The sequence below is a fragment of the Sceloporus undulatus genome, chromosome 3, assembly GCF_019175285.1.
Source record: "Sceloporus undulatus isolate JIND9_A2432 ecotype Alabama chromosome 3, SceUnd_v1.1, whole genome shotgun sequence".
In the NCBI taxonomy this organism is placed as follows: domain Eukaryota; kingdom Metazoa; phylum Chordata; class Lepidosauria; order Squamata; family Phrynosomatidae; genus Sceloporus; species Sceloporus undulatus.
In genome coordinates this window covers 42965391-42988219 of record NC_056524.1, presented here as the reverse complement: position 1 = coordinate 42988219, position 22829 = coordinate 42965391, and the positions used below count along the sequence as shown (strand labels likewise).

General features: G+C 38.7%; 1 protein-coding gene across 1 annotated transcript; it reads right to left on the bottom strand.

Annotated features, from left to right (window-relative positions):
* Positions 1-285: 285 nt before the first annotated feature.
* DPT (dermatopontin) lies at positions 286-18756 on the bottom strand. The gene is made up of 4 exons (XM_042456290.1): positions 18442-18756; positions 13487-13612; positions 3009-3116; positions 286-1977 (listed from the first exon to the last, which is right to left on the bottom strand). Exons 1-4 carry the CDS (start codon positions 18729-18731, stop codon positions 1911-1913), a joined length of 591 nt encoding a protein of 196 aa, XP_042312224.1. The 5' UTR covers positions 18732-18756; the 3' UTR covers positions 286-1910.
* Positions 18757-22829: the final 4073 nt, after the last annotated feature.

Below are 22829 nucleotides of genomic sequence, written 5' to 3'. Positions count from 1 at the left end.
TAAAATGGAGAGCCACACTACCATCTCTCTCATCCTTTAGGATTTGGGGAACCATAATCCAAACAGTAACTCTTTTAGGCTGTTGTATAAGATTATTCCTACCCACCACCACACCTTTGTCCCCCCCTCCCCCCCCCCCATTGTTATGTACAGTATTAGGAATGAAAACAGAATCTTGACTAGTCTGGAACTTGGCTTAAAGTGGCAGTAAGAGAATATTCAAACATATTTGACCAAAAAAACCAAACAAAAAAACCCCACATCTAAAAGCTACTGAATCACCAAATTACTTTATTTCTTTACGTATTTATGATAAGTGCATTGTAAATACTAAACAAATTAAAGATGTCCCAATACAGGCATTTGGAGTCCACATTTTGTTTTCATACAGTTGTCTTTTGATTCTGAAGTATCTCTCCTTTTTAGATTTAAATTGCCCCTATGATAGAAACACTGGCTTCAGGTTTATGGTCAAGCTTTAAACACTGCTCAGTAAAGTCTCCCTCTCATTTGTTCTACACAGCAAATGCCAGAAGTATGTTATCACTTTTACATAAACAGCTTCAGCCGTACAATTGCAAATGCCCTTCCCGGGTAGAATTTTAAAAATCTGGTATTCTTACATTTATTACAGTTCTCCAATTACAAGACAGGACAGAGAAAACATGGATATTTCTAATTTGGTAAACTTCCCATTTACAAAACCAATCTGACATGATTCCAAAATGAAGACATTAAGGCAACTTCCCCTAATCTAGCACTGTCCAAATGTGCTGAACTGGCTGGTGCATCGTGGGAATTGTAATCCCATAATTCTAAAGGACACCAGATTAGAGAAGGCTGCATCAAAGGCCACCAGATTAGAGAAGGCCATCAAAGAGGACTTCATTAACCTCACTACAATTTTACACACAGAAACAATCCAAAAAGCATCATGAGGTGTTGTTAATGGGCAATATCAGGAGCTGATTTTTCCTGCAAGCCATCTGTATTGTATAATAATACAAATGTGTTAAAATATTGGCATGGGTTGCTAAATTGTGGCATTGACAGTACCTCTGTAATACTCTGTAATCTTAGCTGTGGAGTACTGAGAAGACCACACACAGTGATAGAGTCTGTGTGTAAATGAGTAGCCCTGATATAGATCAGCAAAACAAAAATTAAGATGCTTTTGCAATCCCTTTTGAAAATTGATAATGGGGTGTGATGGATGCAAAAGATGCTCTGGAAAAAATCAAGATGTATGTGTGTGTTCATAGATGAGCTAGTTAGCAAAGACGAAATATTACCTAGGTTTATATCAGAAATTATCTAAACAGTGTCAAGTAGCTACAGATTTAAAAAAATAGGGAAGCTAATGTCTGGACAGCTTCCCACACACTCATCTATGTATTGTAACTTATAAGCAGGAGTATGGGAAGTGATCAGAGAAAGAGTAGGAGCCTCATTACCATGGGAGCAGGAAGCTGGGCACACACACTACACTACTAAGGTTGTTCTTGCAGTGTCATTTGCCAGGGACATAAATAGGCTAGGAAGCAGGAGAAGCTAAAGTACTCTGCACACATGCTCTGCAGACATTCTGTGAAGCAACATAGTTAATCACTAATGAAAAACCACATGGATGAGTAGAATGGAACAGTATTGTACTTACCAGCCCATTTCATTACAGACTTGGACTACTGCAAAGAACTTAGAAAAATTACTTTTGGACTACAACACCCAGAATCTCACATATTGGCAGGAGGATTCTGGGGGCTATCATTCAAAAAAGTAAGTTTTCCAGGCTCTACCACTGTAAAAGAGCTGGAGCATAGTCACCATAATGCCTCCCCCCTCTTTTCCTTACACCCTCTTTTCTATACAACCTGCTCCCCCCAAAAAAACACAGTATAGAATGGATACTTCTAGAAGTTGTCAAATTGACAGTCAAAATCTGTCATTCTGCAGACAATAAACTTCCACTGACGATCTCTGCAAGGGAAAGAAACAAAAAATAAGCTTTAATGAGTTGTGAGTAATGATGGATATCAATCCAGGATGTTAAGAAGGAGGAAGGATTTCAGTCTTGTCTTCTGTGGCAAATTCTTTTCTTTTTCTTTTCTGTTTTTAAAAAAATTAATTATCTATTTGGTAAATTTATATCCAATAAGCAAACAGTAGTGTGTTTGTCTCTCCTCCCCAACATATCCTTTATAAAAAAAAAACCTATATGGTAGGTCAGGCTGAGAAAGAGTCACCTCATGAGATTCATGGTTTAGTGGAAACTAACATTTGGATCTCCCAGGTTGCAGACCAACATTCCAACATCTACTGGTTGTCACACAAATTTTTATGATCAGTGTAAACATGTGTTGGGTAAACAGGAAATATGGCCATAATTAGGTCTTTCAATTTTGGCATTTGAAGACCAATTTCAATCATTATTTTGAAATATTTGGCTTAGTATCTTTAACACACACCAGACCTGAAACTCAAGTCTACTGACTCATGGGCAACCCCTTCATTTGATGATGCTTTGAAGTTTGCCATAAGATGCTTCAAGACAGCTGTTTTCTCAGGGTACTATACTCCTTGGAAAAGAGACACAGTCAGGAAGCAAGCCAGAACAGATACAGATAGGTAGCAAAATTGAGAAAGTGGGGACAAGAAACCTTTTCCATAATTAAAAATGAGCAGCAGAGAGACAGACAGATCATTTTGGTATGTCATTTCAAGTACATTTCAGTTTTATGGAAATTGATGTTCAGACCTCAGATCATTCTGAAGACACTTCCATTTCACTTCTGAAAGTGAAATTGTGACTACATTTAGTGGGAATATTATGGCTCTTCCCCTCAGAGTGGTTTTTGTGCTTTCCATAATGATCATGGTTCCCTCTGTCTTTCTTTGGCATGCTTGATATTTTACAAAGCATTTTTATAGTCAAAATCTAAACAGCAAGCTCTTGGTGCTAGAGGGGAAAGTTATGCCATCTAAAGAATATTTGAAGATCTGAACCTAACCTTTCCACACCAGAGAAAGTTGTGGTGGCACCACGGATGTAGTGATCATAAGTGTACAGCATCATGTCCATATCTTCACCATAGTGTCCTGGATGTTCTGTTGTCAACCTGCAAAATAGAGGGGCAAAGTCAATTTATTTATCTTTTGTAAAAAAAAAAGTAGGGGGTAGGAATTATAGAAATTAATTTCATTTCAGAGTTTATGATCTTTCCTTTTGGAAGCTTATTCAGGCATGTGGGTGATCTATGCTCATCCAACATCCAATACAACTGTCTATGGTATATAGACAGGGCCATGTATTCTCTCCCTAGAAGCCAAAATGACTAAACTGAGGGTGATGTAGTTTGGTCACATCAAGGTCATGGGTCTGCAAGCATTTAACAGGGCTGTCTTGGAGATGCTTCATTCCATAAATCAAGGCTGACTTGAAGGCAATTAACAACATGTTCTCTTTAAAAATGTAGGCCAAGAGTCTACAATTACATTCATAACTACAGTATGTAATTGTAGTTACAAATGGCCTAAGGAATTGTTGTATAGAGCAGCTGTAGTCACATATTAAATAAATGAGATTAAGTAAACACAAGAGGAGAGGACCATGGTGGTTCTGCCTGTTCCATCATTCTCTCCATATGCATATGTCTCTACAACATTGGAAACCAAGGGCTTTGGATCACATGTACATATGTACCAGAGGCTCTGTTCCTTAGGGGACATGTACTCCCTCTATCTTGTGTTTGTTTAATATATAATGCATAAGTAAGACTAGATAATAGTTAAGATAATTTTGCTATTAAAATGTGAGTGTAGTGATGGCTTCATTTTTGGGAGGCAATGCTAACATGCAAGGGAATAAAACATTTAATATACTATCAGGTTGATTTTTTTTAAACCACTCAGATGGTTTAGTTCATCTATTAGAACAAATGCATGTTTTTATTCATGATAGACTTATGTGCCAGACCTTGGCAATAGTTGTGTTCCTGGCAGTCAAGTTCAGCAGAGCTGGTTGTTAGCCAAGTGAGCTGGAAGTAAATATTCAATCCAAAGCAAATGACAATTGAATTCCAGACCAGCGAATAATTACCAGAAGGGACAAAAGCAGTCACGACTAGGCATGGGTCAGGATCCAAAAGAATTTAGAGCAGGGATGAGCAGAACAGAGCTTGGGAAAATTATTATTTTGACTAAAACTCCCATACAACTATTCCCATAACACTCTCTGGCCCCCTTTCCTACTCTTGACTAGGGGGGGAGACACTTGAAGTCTATGTAGCTGGCACTACCCTTATTTCACCCCATAAGACTCAGTAACCTAGTGAAATTTATTGTGGGATTTCACTTGCACTTTTTCCAACTCTGACTCCGCAGAGACTTTCTCTCCCCCTCCAATGGGAAATGAGAATCCAGTACACATGCATACATGCACATATTGAGCAAAGGCAGAGGAAGAAAGCAAGGAAAAGAGATATACTTGTCCCTCCCTTTTCATGCACTTCGAGTCTGTGATCTCGCTCTTCGTGGGAGGGACAAGCAGGAAGGGATAAAATGGCAGTACACACCTTAGGTGCTCGCACCATTATTTTCAATGGGATTCACATATTTGCAAGTCACCATTTTTGCAGGGGGTTCTGAAACAGATCCCCCACAAATTAGAAGGGGCTACTGTATTTCAAAGGAAAGCTTTTATTCTTCATCAGTAAGTTTACATTAGCAAAAAGGTGTCTAGATGGCCCCTGCTTATCTGACAGATTAGGGACCAGAGCACTGTCAGAAAGTGAAATTGGTTGTAAAATGGAACCCTGTTATTATTATTTTTAGCTTGCAAATGCATTTTGGCCAAGAAATAATATTGAAACACACTGTATGCACTATATCTTTTGAACGCATGCAGAAGCTAAATAGTACACAACTTAAAACAAGTTTCCACAGCCCAAACTGTGGAAGCAAGTGATATCCAGTATCAAAACAGTTCGGAGTCAAGAAAGGGAGTCATGGTAGTGAAGTCGTTAAACACTCCAGATGTTGTAGCTCCATTAGAGACAGATTTCTAGGTAGGTGTGGTAGCCGAATCATTAAAAAGTCCATAGGTTGTAAGGTTGCACAAGCTGTTGGGAGGAAGACTTTCAATGCACGTTAGATGAAACAGGACATGTTGGAGGAACTGAAGATCATTGAGCCTCTTCACTGGAAACATCCACTTCAATTTCATTATTTTTCCAGAGGGGGGCTTTGATGGAGATCTTACAGGGGCTAATGTTGCTGTCGATGCTGACAGCTCTGAATCTGAAAGGTTAGAGTTGTGACAATGGTTGTGGATGTGGTGTCTTGAAATATGAAAGTAATGATGCCTGTCGCACTGATGACTTTCACCTTTCTCAAAAACGTTCTCTGTAACAGGCTATTTGGTTTTGAATGCCTCTATTTACTTTTGAATTTCTTTCAAAATTGGGACCCACCATTTCCCAAAATGCAATTGCATCCTCTCCTTTCACTATTCCTTCTTGCAAGGCTAAAACATATGATAAGCAGGATTTCCTGTTCTCTGAACTGCCCTCTCTGTTCTTCAAGTAACAGAAGATCCTCATTAGTTAGGGCCTCATCATGCAACCCAAGCAATTCTTCAACATCCTCAGACTGGGCTTCCAATGCTAATTCCCTTGCCATATCATCAATATTTGAAGTGATTTTCTTTACTGGACCCTTAACACCTTCAAAATCATCTGAGTGTGGGAATGAGTTTTTTCAGAGTTGTTTCTTTAACTTTGCCCCATGATCTCTAATTATTTTAGTGTTGTCTAAGACAGTGAAAACTTTCCAAAAAGGTTTTAATTTATTTTGCTTGATCCCCCAGAAATATAATTATCTAATGCACTAAAGCCATTGCAAACATCCTCCTTAGGTAGAAAGATCTGAATGTTGACATCACACCTTGATCCATTGGCTGCAGTAATGAAGTTGTGTTTGCAGGAATGAAGGCAATCTACATACAAAAAAAAAAAAAAACCTGAAGGCACACACACAAAAGGGGGGAAAAAGTGCAGTCTCAATAAATACACTGTGATTGAAGCCCCAACAAGAAATAGTAGAGTTGAGGGGACCTAGGAGTTGGAGTTGAAGCTGAGAACAAGTGACTTGCCCAAGGTCAGCCAGTGAATTTCTATGGTGAACTGGGAGAATGAAGATCTACTGAACTTTTCCCCTTCCCCACTGCCATTCCCTTCTCCTTTTGTCTCCTTCATGAATGAATGCTGATGGTTCTGGCCTTTGGTTTTGTTTCATTTCAAGAAAGCCTCTTTAAATAATAAAGTTACAATTTATTTATTTATTTACTCTATGATTGGTTTACTTTTGGGCAAGGATTGTTCAGAATGTCCCTGAGGCTGAGACAATATGACTTACCCAGGGACACCTCTGCATTTACCTGGCTGAGCTGGGATTAGCACTCTAATATTATTATTATTATTATTATTATTATTATTGCCCAGCTCTTCAGCCAAAAGGGGGAGAAGAAATCACCTTTTGAAAGGGGGATTTGTGGAACAAATATTTTTTAAAGAAATTCTCATCAAGTTCTCAATGAACGAGAAGAAAAACATGGGTTTCTCCAATCACTATGCAACAGAATCTTAAAGAGAATGTTCTGTTCCCTGCAATAAACTTCAGCTGTAAGCTTGAAATATAATATGACATCTCAAGTATTTAAACATGGCTATCATGTCACCTCTTAACCACCTCTTCTCCAAGCTGAACATACCCAGCAACCTAAGCCATTTCTCATAGAGCATGGTTTCCAGATCTTTTACCATTTTCACCATCCTGCTCTGGACACATTCCAGCCTGTCAATATCCTTCTTGAATTGTGATGCCCAGAACTGGAAACAGTATTCCAGGTGAGATCTGACCAAAGGAGAATAGAGTGGCTATTGCTTCCTTATCTTTCCAGACACTATACACTGATTTATGCAGCTTGGCATCCCATTGCATGTTGCCACACCACTCTGTTGACTCCTATTCAACCTGTGGTTTACTCCTAGATCCCTTTAACATGGACTGTTGCCAACTTTTTAACATGTACTGCTTCTACCTCCTATCTTCACCCTTCCTGCCTCTGAGTCTAAGGAGATTATCACATGCAATCTAATGCGACTTATCCTTGATGGGATAGATACGCATTTAACTGGCAATGATGGATCTTACCGCATTCCCCGTAGGCAGCCTGTAGGCAGCCTGTATGCAACCCAGCCTTATCCCTTTATTCTGACAGCAGCTTCTTATCCTACATACAAATTACATGTCAGGGCAATCAGATGTTGTAGCTCTCACATTTCTCTTAGTGGAATCCATAGCTTTTCATGATTTCTGCAGTCAAAGGCTTTGCTGTGGTCAATAAAGAACATGCAGATTTTCTTCTGTAATTCTCTGGTGTGCTCTATTATCCAATGTATGTTTACTATGTGATCCCAAGTGCCTCTTCCTTTCCTGAATCCAGGTTGCACACTTAGGATTTCATGCTCCATATATGGTAGGAGTTTTTGCTGAAGAATTTTGAGCATAACTTTACTTGGATGGGAAATTAGTGCAATTCTCTTTTCTCCAGCTTTCTGTTAGCTCTTATTCAGCAACCTGAAGAGGATTATAATACAACTTCACTCTGAGGCAGACGGCTTATGTTTACATTGAGCAGATCATTAAGAAAAAAAACTTCAGGTGATTTGCCTAAATACCCACAAGAAACCTGTGTCAGAATGAGGAGTGATAATGAAAAAAGTGGACTTCACTTTGTTAGTCTTATATAGCAGAGTCTATACTGCCCATAACTCCCTTGTATTTTATGTTATTTAAAAAATACTGAAATTTTGCTGTAGTTCTACATAATTGCATGTATGTTCTACAACCTTGTAATTTTGCTGGGTACATTTACTTTTCCCTGTACATAGCAGACATGATTTAATTACACATAATTTTTCCATCTTCTCCCTCTCAAAAGACCATCCAAACATTACAGAACAGCATTCTCTAAGAATAAACAACAACAATCAATGCTGAAATTCTGGAATCAGTTAAAATTCTTGAGGTAATTTGGTTCCTGTATCTGTCAGGTTGATTGTGCTATGTAAAACAATTTAATCTTCATTTGCATGTGCAGGTGTGGGTGGTAGAAATTCATGTTCATGTTGTTTTGTTGTTGTTGTTGTTGTTGTTGTTGTTGTTGTTGTTGTGTGCCTTCAAGTCCTTTCCAGCTTATGGCAGGAGGGGGGACACTAGCCACCACGATTGCTTTTATCATGTCCCACTCACTGGCCCCACTGTTGTTCATGAACTGCATACCTTCCAACATTTCACAGAAGAAAAATGGGACACATGTGGCCAACCAAGATCAGGGTGTGGTCATGATGACAAAAGTTATTAATGAGGCAGAACACACAAGCTAGGAGAGGCTGCTTCAGTTTGCTTTTGCCTGAGCCTACTAGAATGGGCATGATTCTGCCCTCTTCTCTCCTTCATCCTAAATTTTGTAATCGAGTACTAACTACTTTTATACTTTGAACTCACTTTGCACCAATGGAAGTAAGCTAAGGAGAAAGAGGAAACGTGGAGAGAAGAGACAAAAACTGGGGCATTTTAGTAGCAGCTAAAAAAGTGGGATGACAAAGGATCAATTAGAACTGTCCCTGCCAAATTAGGACAACTGGAGGGTATGGTGCTGAAGCTGGGACCTTACCCTGCTCTGGTGGAATCCCTGTATGATTTGGAAGCCTGGTTGTGTAGTGTTCTAAACTGGATGAGATTTCTAAATCACACAGAGAGCTTAACAAGTGTTTGGCAAAGTTACTGTGGGTGGCAGTGGCTATAGCTATCAGAATCTAGGGGAAGGCTAAGCTGGTTGGAGGATTCTATGAGCTCAGTCCCTAAAAGTAGTGTTTCCATACTGTGGCCTACCAAAGTATAACCAGAGAGCATCAGTTTCTTTCTTGCAGATACAGTAACCCCACCCTACCCCATGCATGCATGGAGAAGGGAACAGGCATACCACAGGAATGGAACTAGCTGTGTTTATGTTTCAGAAATGCAAGGCAAACTTTTCATTCTCTAAGAAGATATAGATAATAATATAGGTGGATGCAATGGGATTATTTTATAATGACATATTTACATCATCTATTAATTCTTTTTAAAGATCCTTTCATACAAATGCCAAGATGACACCAGGATAGAGCTTGGCAATATTTCTTGGGGGGGGGGGGTGAGTGGAAATCCCAGAATTCCCCAGCCAGCACATCCACGCACCAAGCTAGATGTGGGATTCTGGGAGTTGTGGTCAAAAAATGAATGTTTCTAAACTCTGCAGTTGGACTCTCAGCACAAAACCATAAAACATAGCTGGATGGGGTAGCCTTTCCCATGGAAGTACCCCTTAACCAACTTTCCAACTCAGCAGTGTTAAATAAAAATGTTTCTGATAAAAGGAAAAAAACCTCAGTTCAGCTTGTAAACTGTGGTATGGAAATACAAATAGCTGCATAGAAGTGAGATTGGTCAGTTAAAGTACCTGCCAACAAACAGTATTCCAAATACATTTGGCTTTATAAAATCCCACTGTGTTGCAGTGGCCAATATGCATTCATAAGGACTCTTTGATTTAATCTTGATTCATGGGGGGACATTGCTCAATCAGTCTGCTAGCTCTGAAACTTAGCTTTGAATTTGTAAAGTGGAAATAATAACGGTTCAAGGATTCATGTTGAAAAGTATGCTTATTTATCCCTCAAAACCCTTAGGCCCCCATGTTTGCCCCCAAACCACACAGAAAGTCTGTCAAATACATTAAAATATGTGAAAATACTGTCACCCCACACTCATAAGCATCCCAGAACTCTGTCTAAATAGCTCTCTTTTCCTTTACAATTCCTCTCAAAATGGCAACAGGAAATGATATGATGTCACTTTCTGTTGCCATTTTAAGAGGGACTTTATAAATAAAGGTTAATAATAATAATAATAATAATAATAATAATAATAATAATATAGAGGTATTTGAGTTTTTTGTGGGTGTGGTACAGACCTAGTTGCTGGCCCTGCTTGTAAAATTTGTATAAATCATCCTTTAAGATTCATAGTAAATCATATGCCTCAAGATAAGGCAATATTTATACACCAGAGGACCGGAACCAGATTTATGTCTAAATTCAAAATGCTAGTCCCAGTTTAAGAAGTTTATTGTTTACTTTTTAAATCCAGTTCAAGCCTCCCAGGATGGAGCCAGGACATGGGATGGAGGTGGGGATTATTGCTTACTAAACTGCTGCCAAACTGCCACCTGCCATCAGCCTGGGTCCAAGCCGGGTCCCAACCGCGCTCTGCTAGCACTTTTTAGAAGCTGGAAACCTTCCGACTTCTAAAAAGTGCTGGTGGAGTGCATCTGGGTCCCTGCTGGGACCCAGGTTGATGGTGGTTTGGTGGCAATTTAGCGAGCGATAATCCTCGACTCCATCGTTCATCCCAGCTCCAGCTTGGGATGTCTGAACCAGATTAAAAATGTGAGCGATAAGCTCTTTTAAAACAGACCCCCTTGAACCAATCAGAGTTATTGATTTTGATAAATATTGATTTATCATTCAGTATCCCTATCCTAACTGAGACAAGCAATTGGACTTAAGTATTGGTAATATGCAGTGCAAACTCATCGAAACCAATGAAATTTAAGTTACTTGAGGTTCAGCTCAATGGGACTACACTATAGCTACATCTGGACCCATGCAAAGGCTTCAAGGTGGAAAATGAAATTAAATATGCTGTAGTAGTGTTCTTTCTCACTCACAGAAATATAAAAGAAATTCCTTCATCACTAGAAGCACATCTTCATGGTGGCCAATACCTTAACAGAGAGCATCTCCTGCTAAGACAGACTTTGGCAGGACTCCATTATAAGACAGAGCTTTGGCAGAAAAAAGAGACATTACTGAGAGGCCCTGCAGAACATCAACTCACACAAGGATGGAAGTTTGGAAGATTTTATTGGGGGAAGTTCAAGATTGTTGTTTATTTAAATTCTAGACTTGTATGCATTGTTGCTGCATGTGGGTTAATAGGTGGCTAGACAAAGGCACATAAGCATTTCATGAATATATAACTGAACCCTTCTTGCTCAGCTTTGTTTGTCTTAGATATTTTGAATTGTTTAATTATTTTAAGAAGCAAGTTTACTTTAGTTGCACAACTAAAAAGCATGTAGGTGAGTAAAGTAGTTATGTCAACCTAGGGTTGCCATAAGTCAGTACCTCCAAACCGGGGCAAATGTGGGACAAATGTAGGAAAAAATTTTCAAATGTAGGGCACATTTTTTAAATTGGAGGACACACAAAAAATTGATGATTTAAATTTTTTTTCATATAAATGCATGTTTCTTAGGTGTGATCAAAATGGAGGACATTTGGCATTATTCCTAGACAGATGGCAGAAATGTGCTTCCCTTTCTGGCCAAAAACCAGAAGAAGAGGAGGAAGAGTGGAAGAAGCAGAGGAGGAGGAAGAGGAGAAGAAGAAAAGGAGGAAGAAGAGGAGGAGGAAGAGGGGAAAAGGAGGAGGAGGAAGAAGAGGAAGTAGAGAGGAAGAAAAAGGGGAGGAAGAGGGGAAGAAGAGGAGGAGAAGAAAAGGTGGAGAAGAAGAGGAGGAGGAAGAAGATGAAGAAGAAGGGGAGGAAGAGGAGGAGAGGAGGAAAAAGAAGAAGAGGAGGAAGAAGATGAAGAAGAAGGGGAGGAGGAGGAGAGGAGGAAGAAGAAGAAGAAGAAGGGGAGGAAGAAGAGGAGGAGGAGGAAGAAGAAGAAGAAGGGGAGGAGGAGGAGAGGAGGAGGAAAAAGAGGAGGAGGAGAAAGAAGAGGAAAGGCTCTTTCCCCTGTCGGGCCGCCTCTGGGCGCCTCCATTGTCGGCGGAGGAGGCCAAGCAGGGAACGGACCTCACTGAGGTGAGGCTCCTTTCCCTGCCTGGCGTCCGTCGCTGGGGGGGATCCCGGGGGTGGGCCAAACCCGGGCAGGACCGTGTGGACCCACTCCAAACTGGGAAAGTCCCGCTGCCAGGCGGGATATGGCAACCCTATGTCAACCCAGTGTTCTCCAGCTAGTTTTGCCATTATCCATACATAATATGGTCATGCTGCCGGGGTGTATGTGATGGGATTTGCATTTTAACCCATCTAAAAGTTTGGGAACCCTAAGTAGTTTCAACAATTCAGCTGCTCAACACTTTGCATCAATGCTAAGTTATTAAGCCTGATTTTTTTAAAAATGCAGAAATAACACAAGACTGCTCTTCTGTGCTAAATTATTTAGGAACAAGCCCCACTGCAACCTGTTTTTAAATATGCATGGAATTATGCCATAAGAAAATGGGGTCCACCAACATTTATATAATTAGAAATACAAATGAGCCAGACAGAGGTTTTTGTAAGATGAATGTAGGGTCAAGGCCAGGAGATCGGTGGTGTAACTTCAACATCCACATCAAAAATGGTCAATATTACCTTGATCCCTACATCATGCTGGCACTGAGTAAATCTACATTCCCATAGTGACATAGTTGTTGCTTTATACCATCCTTCTGGTGAATACAAACATCATGTGACTGATTGTGCATCTGCTAATGTGCCTGCTTATCATCCCATTGTAAAGTGGGGATTGCACAATGGCTATTTCTGAAATCCCTGTGAATAAAGTGGCATATTGAAGGCACTGATGAATAATTATGTGCCATCCAATAATGTCCATTTACACAACTGGAATCCCAGTTAGAAGAAACCCATTGAATGAATGATTGAATGGTGAGCCAACATATAGTTCAATCCAATTGTTTCAGTGGCTTTACTCTAGTCAAGACTAACAACAGAATTTAGGCTTATGTGAAATGGTTACACTTATAGAACTCCATTTGCACAACCATGAACTGAATATGTCTGTTGCAAAATGCCACAAAAGCTCATATGTATGAAAATGTATATGACAACAACACAATATCTATATATGCATGCATGCATCCTACCGTTATATCAATATGGGATCACAGAAAGGAAGGAAGGGTATTAAATAGATGCATTTTTCTCTTCTACTCCAAGAAGATGGGTGAGAAAGGAACACTTTTAAAAATTCTTAGGATATTTGTTTTGATCAATTTGATTTGATATTTGTACTTGATCAATACTACTCCAGAGACAGCAAAGGAACAAACAAAATATGTGAAATACTTTAAAGAGAAGAGTGAATTATGAAAGTGCATCATATATATTTTATTCATTATAAATTATACCATTTCCAGGGTAATATTAATGTATTCTTTACACTGAGGTTTGCAAGCACCTAATTTCTATTCCCTCTATCATTCCCATTGCTGATAGGCTGTTCTGCACTGGACTCTTCAGCTCTGGCAAATTGATTTCATACTGATAATGTATTCTCAGTACATTACAAATGTTTCTGTAAACTCACCAACATGAATATGGACATCTTCGGCTGTAGCGACAGCAATAAAATTGCCACTCCCGATCAAGTACAGATGGAAAATACTGGCTCTGAAATCCTGCCACCAGTCCATTATTTGAACATGTTTGATACCTGTAAAGAGAAAACACCAAACTGAAATCAACACAAAATGATTTTTTTTTTAAATCCACTTTCAAATTCCAAGCACTTTGTGGAAGGTTATTGAAAGTTAACAATAAATCATAGGCCATACGTGTCACAAATTACTGTCCATTTTGCTTAACTGCATACCATATGTTTCACTTTACAAAAGACAGTCCTCTATCTGGAAACATTCTTTATTTGAATGGCTGGCCAGTTCAAGTCATGTTTAAAGATTAAGCAGAAAACTATAAGAAAGGGAAAGCAAAGACCTTAGAAGCTGGGCAGTAGATTGAGTAGGCAAACATACAGAAGGCCATCTGTATCTTCTTCACTATGGTGAGAAAGAATATATTTCCAATTACATTTTAGTAGCAAATTCTTTCTCAGTTTGCACTGATATACTGTATTTTCTGGCATATAAGACTACTTTTTAACCCAGGAAAATCTCAAAAGTTGGGGGTCATCTTATACACCAGGTGTTATCTTATAGGGCGGGTGCTGAAACTTCCGAGCCAGACTGGAGAATCTGCGGTCGCCGCATATGGTGGGGAAAGCTCAAAACCAGCCACGTTTGCATCCCTGCCATATGCAGCAACTGTATAAAAGCAGCAAGGGCGGCGCTGTACAAGTACGGTAGAAGAAAATCCACTCACCAGGATTTGTGGATAGAAGTGACTTAATGCAGTCCTGATGACGAGGTGAGGGGGAGCCTCACTGGGAAGGTAAAAGTGAAGGGCGGAGCAAGCTGCAGGCATCCGGGACGCCCGGGGTATGGAAAAAAGAGCTGTGTTTGCATTACCGCTCTGATAGTCTTGGCGATAGAGAGGGCTGAGCAGGCAGCAAGAGCTGACCAATCAAAGCAGGCTTTGTATACAAGTTTTCCTGCTAAATACCTGCATGTCATAAGCATTTGAATTAAAATTACCATATTGAAATCAAACCTGATGTTTTTTAAATTTTTATTTGGTTTGTATTGGAAGAGGGGTAGTCTTATACGGCGAGTATATTCCAAACTCTAAATTTTAACTGAAAAAGTTGGGGGTCATCTTATACGCCAGAAAATACGGGTATATGAATTTGTGAATGGAAAGTTTATGAAACCCTGTGCTCTCTTTTGTCCTTTTTTTCAGAAATGACTTTCAGCTTTGGAGGTCACCTGTAAATAGAAATTCTGGGAGATGTGGGCAAAAAAATGACTTTTCACAGTTGTAGGTTCAAAAGCTCCGTCCTGTGCCTGTGGGTAGTGAGGCAACAACTAGGCTCTTTGACACTAGACAGTTATTGGGCTAAGATTCCACTTTAATTGCCATGGTTCTGTCCCATGGAATCTTGGGATTTATAGTATAAGGAGAGGCATTTAGAATTCCCAGCCAGAGAACTCTAGTGCTTCTGCAGACAACACTTAGGAAATCACGAGGATTTCAGCCCCCATTGGCAAGGGTGAGGATTCATTCAGTAATGAAGAATTTACGTAGACTAGCAATGAGTGTTTTTTACAAGTATGTTGTGGGAAGCCAGATCTATCAGTACTTATAATGGAGCTTCAACTGCATCAAAAATTGTGAAATTATTTCCCATAGGCAGTATTTCCTGTATTTTGTCTTCCAAACTCCTAGCAGATAAATTACTAGTACTGCTTTATTATCAAAGCCAGACTACTATTTGAACAAGACTATTTCATATGCTTTTCCTTTTCTCCCGAACTGTTAGGCTTACTGTGGAATATCATCTTAAAATAATACCTGGAGTTAACAACTTGGCTGTATCACACTTTTTACCTACATCAAGGAAATTGTTATTGCAAACTGGCACAAAGGTGGCATGGGCAAAATGTATTCTGTAAGGCTAGCTTAAAAAGTCTGATCTGAATTTCATCTTCAATTTGTTGAATGAAAACCAGAAGCCTTCTGAAGGAGCATTACCTCACTTGCCTTTGTAGCCTTGTGTTACTAATAATTTCTTATTCTTACTTTATGTTTTCTTTCCATCTTGTCAGTAAGGCAAAAAAAGACAGATACTTTAAGATACATTTTTGGGAGAGAAAAAGAATCTGAATCAAACCAGCCCAGCTAATTACATTGACTATTTTTACAGTAAGTTATTGTGACATCTTATATTATCACAAACTCCATGGCTAAATCATGGACAAAGATTTTTAAAGTCTTAGACTGGAATTGCAACTTATCCAATTGGGCATGGTATTCATTCTTGCCAGTGGCTATGCACCATTGTGTCTCAATGTCCCATCTAGTTGAACAGATTTTTCAAGTTTTAATAACTGTAAATCACCACCACCACCACCACCCCTGCCGACGTAAACACACATAATGCATTTGATTATGGCCTCAACTATGCTATGGGGAGAGACCTAGGCTGAGAAGCAAGAGGTTTCAGGGTAAAATCCTTGATTAGCCCTGAACCTGACTGGTAGATTTGAGTAGATTTTGCCTAGCCTATTTTATCTAAAGTTGTTGCAATGATATAATAATATAAAGTATTTGACACTGGAGGCTTGTGATTAGATGGAAAATAACTGAATATTCATAGTTAAAATTATTTCTTGAACTGCTTTAGCTCTCACACTGCAGTGGTTTCTCACACAAGATATTGTTGATATTGATTGTGCATTTCTGTGCATACATGGAGAAATGTACAGCTGAATGTAAAATTTCATAATGAGAGTCATAAACATTAAAGCACCCCCCCCCCCCTCACACACTCTCTCTCTCACACTTATGCACATGAGGGTGGGGGAGAAGCTCCTTTTTAAGGACACAGTTTCAGATCTTCTTTCAGCAGAGAAATAGAGAAACCCATCTCTTGCAGGCCCTCCTTTTGTGCCAAAGGAATATGAACAAAGCCAAGAGACACATGTAAAGATGAACATTATTAGTAACAGATGTGAAAATCTTTGGTGGAGTTCCATTAATATGATCATCTTTAAGCAAATGGGTCATGGGTTTCTAGGAAGATAGTTTGTCTTTTGTTCAGCTTTATATTTTGGCAGAAGGATATTAAAGGATAAGAATGTGTGCATCTAAACTGTTAAGTATCCTGGTATATGACTACCTGCGGAACAGAGGAAGGGGGAAGGGGAATGTGGAGAAGAATAACTTTTTTCATTCAGAGACAACATGGTGTAGTGGTTTGAGCATTGGACTACAACTTTGGAGACTAGAGTTTGAATCCCTGCTTGGCCAGGGAAAGCCATAGGATGATCTTGGGCAAGTCACACACTCTCAGTCTCAGAAAACCCCAGGGTTGCCATAAGTTGGAAATGACTTGAACAACAATATAGCTTTTTACAAAGCAGCCATGATGTATCATCTGCTAGAGTACTAGAGTAATTGGTGGACTCTCCTTGCTCTGACGAATGAATGGAATTATTAGTACACTTTCATGTGTTACAGTAGTTTCAAAAACAATCAAGCTTTCACATTAGCAGAGAGGATATCAGAATTAGGATAATAATCAGAGTCTAGATGCGTCTTTTCTTTCTTTTGATGGAGTTTCTACTTCACACCAGCAGTTTAAAAGGTCACAGATTATTTCATTTAGATGAAGATCTTTGGTTAAAATTCAGTGTGTTTTACTAGCTGAACACATGCTGTAAAAAATTAAGGAAGTACCACTGAGTTTTATGGAACTCATGCCCAGGAAACTATGCATAGAATTGCTGTAAAGCCCTAAAAATAATTATATTTTAATCATGCTTGTATGTATGTATGTTTGTTATCTGTGTATTATTATGGATTTTAAAAAAACCGTATTAAAAATGAGAAGCCTGAGTGGCACCAATACCCATGTCATTCTGATGCCAAGTCAAAAAATGGCTTGTTATTAAAACCTTCAGGGCCTAATTCATTTTATCCAATTTGTATATATACTATGATCGGTATTATTTTGAGTTGTTTTAACTGGTTTAAAATTATCTAGTCCTAAATGATAAATGTTTTGAGATATATTAGTCTTTTAAAACTATTGTTACTGTTTTTATATATATATAAAGATATGGGGGAATTCAGTGCACCTACATGACCCAGTATTATATATAAATAATACAAAGAGAACCTGGGAACTGAAAATGTAAAATAATATATCTTTTGAGGTGGTAGATTAGCATGTTTCCAGCAGTTACAGAAGTAGATCATTCTGATGAGTTTGAAGGAATTTGATGCCAAGTCATTAAGTATAGAATCCAAACTTAAAATTCTTCTGTGTCTTCCAACAAGCGTCCTTAATTTATATGCTGATTCTGTACTGGATGAGCTGTTCAAATTGTTGAAATGTCAGGCAGAGATCAACAGTTCTTTTAGCTGAGTTTAAGACGATTAAATAGAATTTTAATTGCTGTGTACTCCTTCCCCTCTCACCTTGGCATTATAACTTTTTCTAGTCAGTCAGATTGTACATGTTTTCCTGCTACTTCCACTATCTGTTTAGCTAGTACCAATAGACTGACAAAAGAAATGAATCTATATGTGAGAAGCAAAGATTCATTACAATAAAGTAAAACTCTTGCCAATCAGCAACTAAAGTTTTTGTGAACGAGGGTATAGATATGAGAACATCTACAATGCAGCTCTCCAAAAGAATGGGGCAGGGTTGGTGGCTGCCCCATCAAGAAAATAAGGAGTGGGATCATTACTACAGATTGCTGGACTGACCAGCTTAAGCAGATCACTATTCCATTAACATGCATTTCTGTGACCACTGCATACATTGCAATTATTATCTACTGCATCAGGCTGACAATGCATCAGATGACTGGTTTCTGCTGTCATCTCCTAAAGCAAATGAAAACATGATTTTCCTACCATTCTAGTCCTGCTCTGTTGATCTCTTCCCACCAACACTCTGTTGGCTCTCCCAAGTTGTGCGGAGTAGGCATGCAGGCATAGTTCCAGAGTCGGTCGGAGCCTTCTTTTTTGCTGAAAGTGCTCCTCACTGCCACTATTACTTGCCCATGTGGACACTGGAAGTTGAAGCCCTGCCGATACACATTGACCCAGTCATCATCACCCCCATAGGAGTGGTAATAGTCCCCATATTGGCCCCAAGCCCCTGTGAGCAGAAGCAAGAACACAGAAAGAAGACAGAGGTCCATGTTGCTTGTGTTTCTGGCTGTAAAACGCCCAGCTGGTTTGTTGTGCTGGCTTATTTATATCATGTCTAACATTTGGATTCCAGATGTGGAACAACTAGCTCCAAATGTTATGTGTCACTGTTCAGCCAAGCATCTCTTTTTTAAAAAAAAAATTGGCCGCAGACACATTAAATTAGTTTTAAGGTGGAATTTTACAAGCACACTAATCCTTCACATTAGCAGAACTGGGATTTCCTAGGACCGTAAACTATTTATATTCCCAACCATCTCCTGTATAAAAGATATGTGGAATATATATCACAGATGTGCACACAGTAGCTAAACTGGTGAGGAAAGAAACTATTTCAATTTTCAAACTATGTTGCTCCAGGCAGTTGTAATTTTAAAAAAAGATAGTGACAGACAGGAATGCCAGGAATTGCTCTGAAATAACTTCAGGATGCAATTTTTACATTGTTAGCTTCCATTCAAGTTTTCTTTTCTTATAATAACATTCCTTTGCCCATTTTTTATGACAAAAAATCTTTTCTGGTAGATTACACAGCTCTTGATCCAACTTGGTACAGACATAGTTGTTTAGCTGTACATGTGTTGCCCGCTAAGAAAATCAACACATCTATATAGAGGTGGGAAATGGGGTGAGGGACTAAATCCACCAATGGAGATTCACCCAAGACATTTTGTAGCCTGAGAAAGAGTAGCAAATAGCTTTCTACCCATCCGAGTTAGGTTGCATAGCACCCAAAGTCACACAAGTTGGTTTGGCACAGGAGGCAGATGATCATGTGAATAGAATTGCTAGGTCAGAAAATCCCAGGTCCTAAGATTTCAGGGTCAAAAACTGAGACTTGGGGCCATCTCTCGGTGATGTCATTAAGCACAATACATGAAGCATCAGTCACTTTTGCCCAGAAAATGCCATTCTAATAATATACATCAGGTCAAACACAAATGAGAAAAGATTTCTCTGGTTCATAATGCAGTTTTCCAAACTCTGTATTGAACAGAACATACATATATTTTCCCAAGCTCTACTTTTTAAAACCTTTGCATGCATATCTTTTAATGACACATGGGAGTTGTAGTCTAATAAAAAAAAACATTTTCAAGCTCTGCTTTGAACAGAAAACAATCTACAGCAGCTGTTGGTAGGGGACAGTATAAATATAATACCCAAATCCTGTTGTCTAGCTTCAGCTAGAGTAGACCTGTTCAACTTGTATGCAATGAGCATGCTTAGACTTGGAAAAAAGAAGGTGTGAAGACAGGAAGAAATATGAACAATCTAAGATATGTGAATGACACCATACTGCCAGCGGAAAAAATCACAGACATGGAGCATTTACTAAGGAAGGTCAAAGAGGAAAGTGCAAAGGCAGGCTTAATGCTGAATATAAAGAAAACAAAAATAATGACCTCAGAGGAATTTCACAAATTCAACCTAGACAATTAGGAAATTGAAATAGTTAAAGAGCTTTCTACTTTGGATCAAACATTCATCAGAATGGAGACTGCACTCAGGAGATCAGAAGAAGACTAGGAATGGAAAAGGCAGCTATGAAGGAACTAGATAAGACCATAAAGAGCAAAGATATACAACTGGACACTAAAGTACGGATCATCCAAGCCATTGTATTCCCCATTATGGGAAATACTATATACAGATGCAAGAGTGAAGAAAGCAGATAAGAGGAAAATCAAGACATCTGAGTTGTGGTGCTGGAGAAGAGCACTGAAGATACTGTGGAGAGCCAAGAGGACAAACAAATGGGTTCTTGAGCAGATGAAGCCAGAAATATCCCTGGAACCTAAGATAATCAAACTGGGGCTGTCATACTTTGGCCACATCATGAGAAGGCATGACTCATTGGAAAAGATAATAATGCTAGGAAAGGTAGAAGGCAGTAGAAATAGTGGAAAACCACACACCAGATAGATAGACTCATATTTGGCAGGAGTGATGATGAAAGAATGTGGTCCTCGGTGGTTCTGAGGGGATCAGGATAGGGAATAGTCATTAGTTCCCCCCATATTTCTCTGTTAGGGGAAAACTGTTATGATTTGACACTAATAATAATGTATCTGTTACATTTCATACTTTGCATTTTAGAAATCAGAGCTCTGGAAGGTACTTGCCTACGGAAAAGACAGGGAGTATTAAATGTGGAGGTTTTGGATTCTGCTTCTGGGCTCAAAGATGATTGTTTTATTAGTAGAAGAGCCCTTCTTCACAACTGGTCAGATAAGCAAAAGTCAATTTTGGTTCCTCGGACACAGCTTCCTCAAGAGACTAGAAATACTGTGTAAAGGTAGAAGGAAGCCTAGGCAGGAAGCCATATTGGCATTTTTAGTTTTCCAAAATGATCTCTTTTGAGAAGCAAGATTCTCTTGTTATAATTGGTTGAGACACAGGTAACCAATATATGTAGCATCTGCTAAAGCTGTCAGGCTACAGCAGTTAGGGATACATAAAAAAAACCAACCACTTGTTTTATTAGTACAAACTCTCAGGCTTTTTCTACTAATAAATCAACCATCTTTTCAGCAGGACTCTTTTCTATTAATAAAACATCAAATTTTGTGCAGTTTTTTCATATGAATAAAACAATAATCTTTTGAGCATTTTGAAACGTGTATCTTGTTTCTTGTCTGGATGCCATTGGATGCCCCCAAATTCCAGCTTCTTCTACATTATTTAGGGGCCAGTCACCTACAAGTACAATGCTGAAGATGTAAAACCCACAGGCTGGTATGCAGATCCTATAGAATATAGGTAACATTAGTAAAACTCTGATTAAAATGCCCATCCATAGACGACAGAGGTAGAAATAGTCCCTGTAGCTAGGATGAAATAATGCAATGTATTAGAAATGCTATGATTACTGAAATGTACAAAAATATGTTTATAAGATGTGAAATTCTTCAACAGATGAAACATGAGATGTATGATGCCTCACCAAACTAATGTGAGGATAATATAGAAATGGACAAGTTAACCGAACAAATAGAAGGAATACTGTTAAATGCCTCTAGTACAGATTGGGAAAAATTATTGGAATTTTGTAAAAATAGATGGCTGTAAGAATAATATCTCTATATTCTCCATCATTATTTTATAATAATTATTAATTTAAAATACTATTATATTATTTCAAAAACAATATACAGTGGTACCTCGGGATACGAATTACCCAGCTTACGAATTTTTCGGGATACGAATAAATCCCATAGGGATTTATTGTTTCGGGTTACGAACGTTTTTTCGGGTTACGAAAAAACGCCGGCGCTGTTTTAAATGGAGCCGCGGCAGAGCCGCGGCTTTTTTTCCCATTAGCGCCTATGGCAATTCGGGTTACGAAGGTTTTCGGGTTACGAAATTAGCCGCGGAACGAATTAATTTCGTAACCCGAGGGAGCACTGTAGTCAGAGTGCAGTTCAAAGCAGCAAGGAAGAAAGATAAAAGCCTGAAGAAACTAAGACAAACTGACATAAATCAGGATCCGTAAAAAAAAAAAAAGATAGCATTGTCTTTTTGGTGTGTGTGTGTGTGTGTGTATTTGAATATCTCTTAGAAAAAGAAGACAAAAAGAAGTCTGTTTTTCATTAAATATAAGCAACAAGCAAAGTTAAGCACAGTATGAACTGTGGGTTTTTTGGGTATTGTGTATAGAATTGTAAGATACATTGAGCTATAAGTGTGAATAATTATTTTCTTTCTTTGCTGAATGTAAACATACAATTTTAATTAGAATAAAGATTTAATAAAAAAAAGAACTAATGTATTACCAATAACTGTGTAAATCTTGCGACTGAAAATGTACTACGAACACCATGTGTCATGTACTATAAGTACCATGCACCTTGTAAGTATTGAAAATGTTCCTTTTAGAGGAAATGTGCTAGACTATATGATCTCTGTGAAACATAATGTACCTAAACTGAAACTGTCCAGGTTACATCTCCAAGGCATGTGTAAGCTAATTGTTTTAAATCCTGGGTAGGAAACTGTAGGAGGCTAGAGATGGCCCCCCAGCAGATCTTGACGCACCTCACCACATGACTATATGTTCCACTGTCAAAAGAAAAAAGCTCCAAAAT

Bases quoted from the DNA above. Each gene is read 5' to 3' on its own strand.
- DPT (XM_042456290.1), bottom strand. From the start codon at position 18,731: ATGGACCTCTGTCTTCTTTCTGTGTTCTTGCTTCTGCTCACAGGGGCT. The intron at 13,613-18,441 runs GTAGGAAAATCA...TTCTCTTTACAG, and splicing joins AACAGAGCAGGACTAGAATG to GTATCAAACATGTTCAAATA. The intron at 1,978-3,008 runs GTTAGGTTCAGA...TTTCCCTTGCAG, and splicing joins ACTTTCTCTGGTGTGGAAAG to AGATCGTCAGTGGAAGTTTA.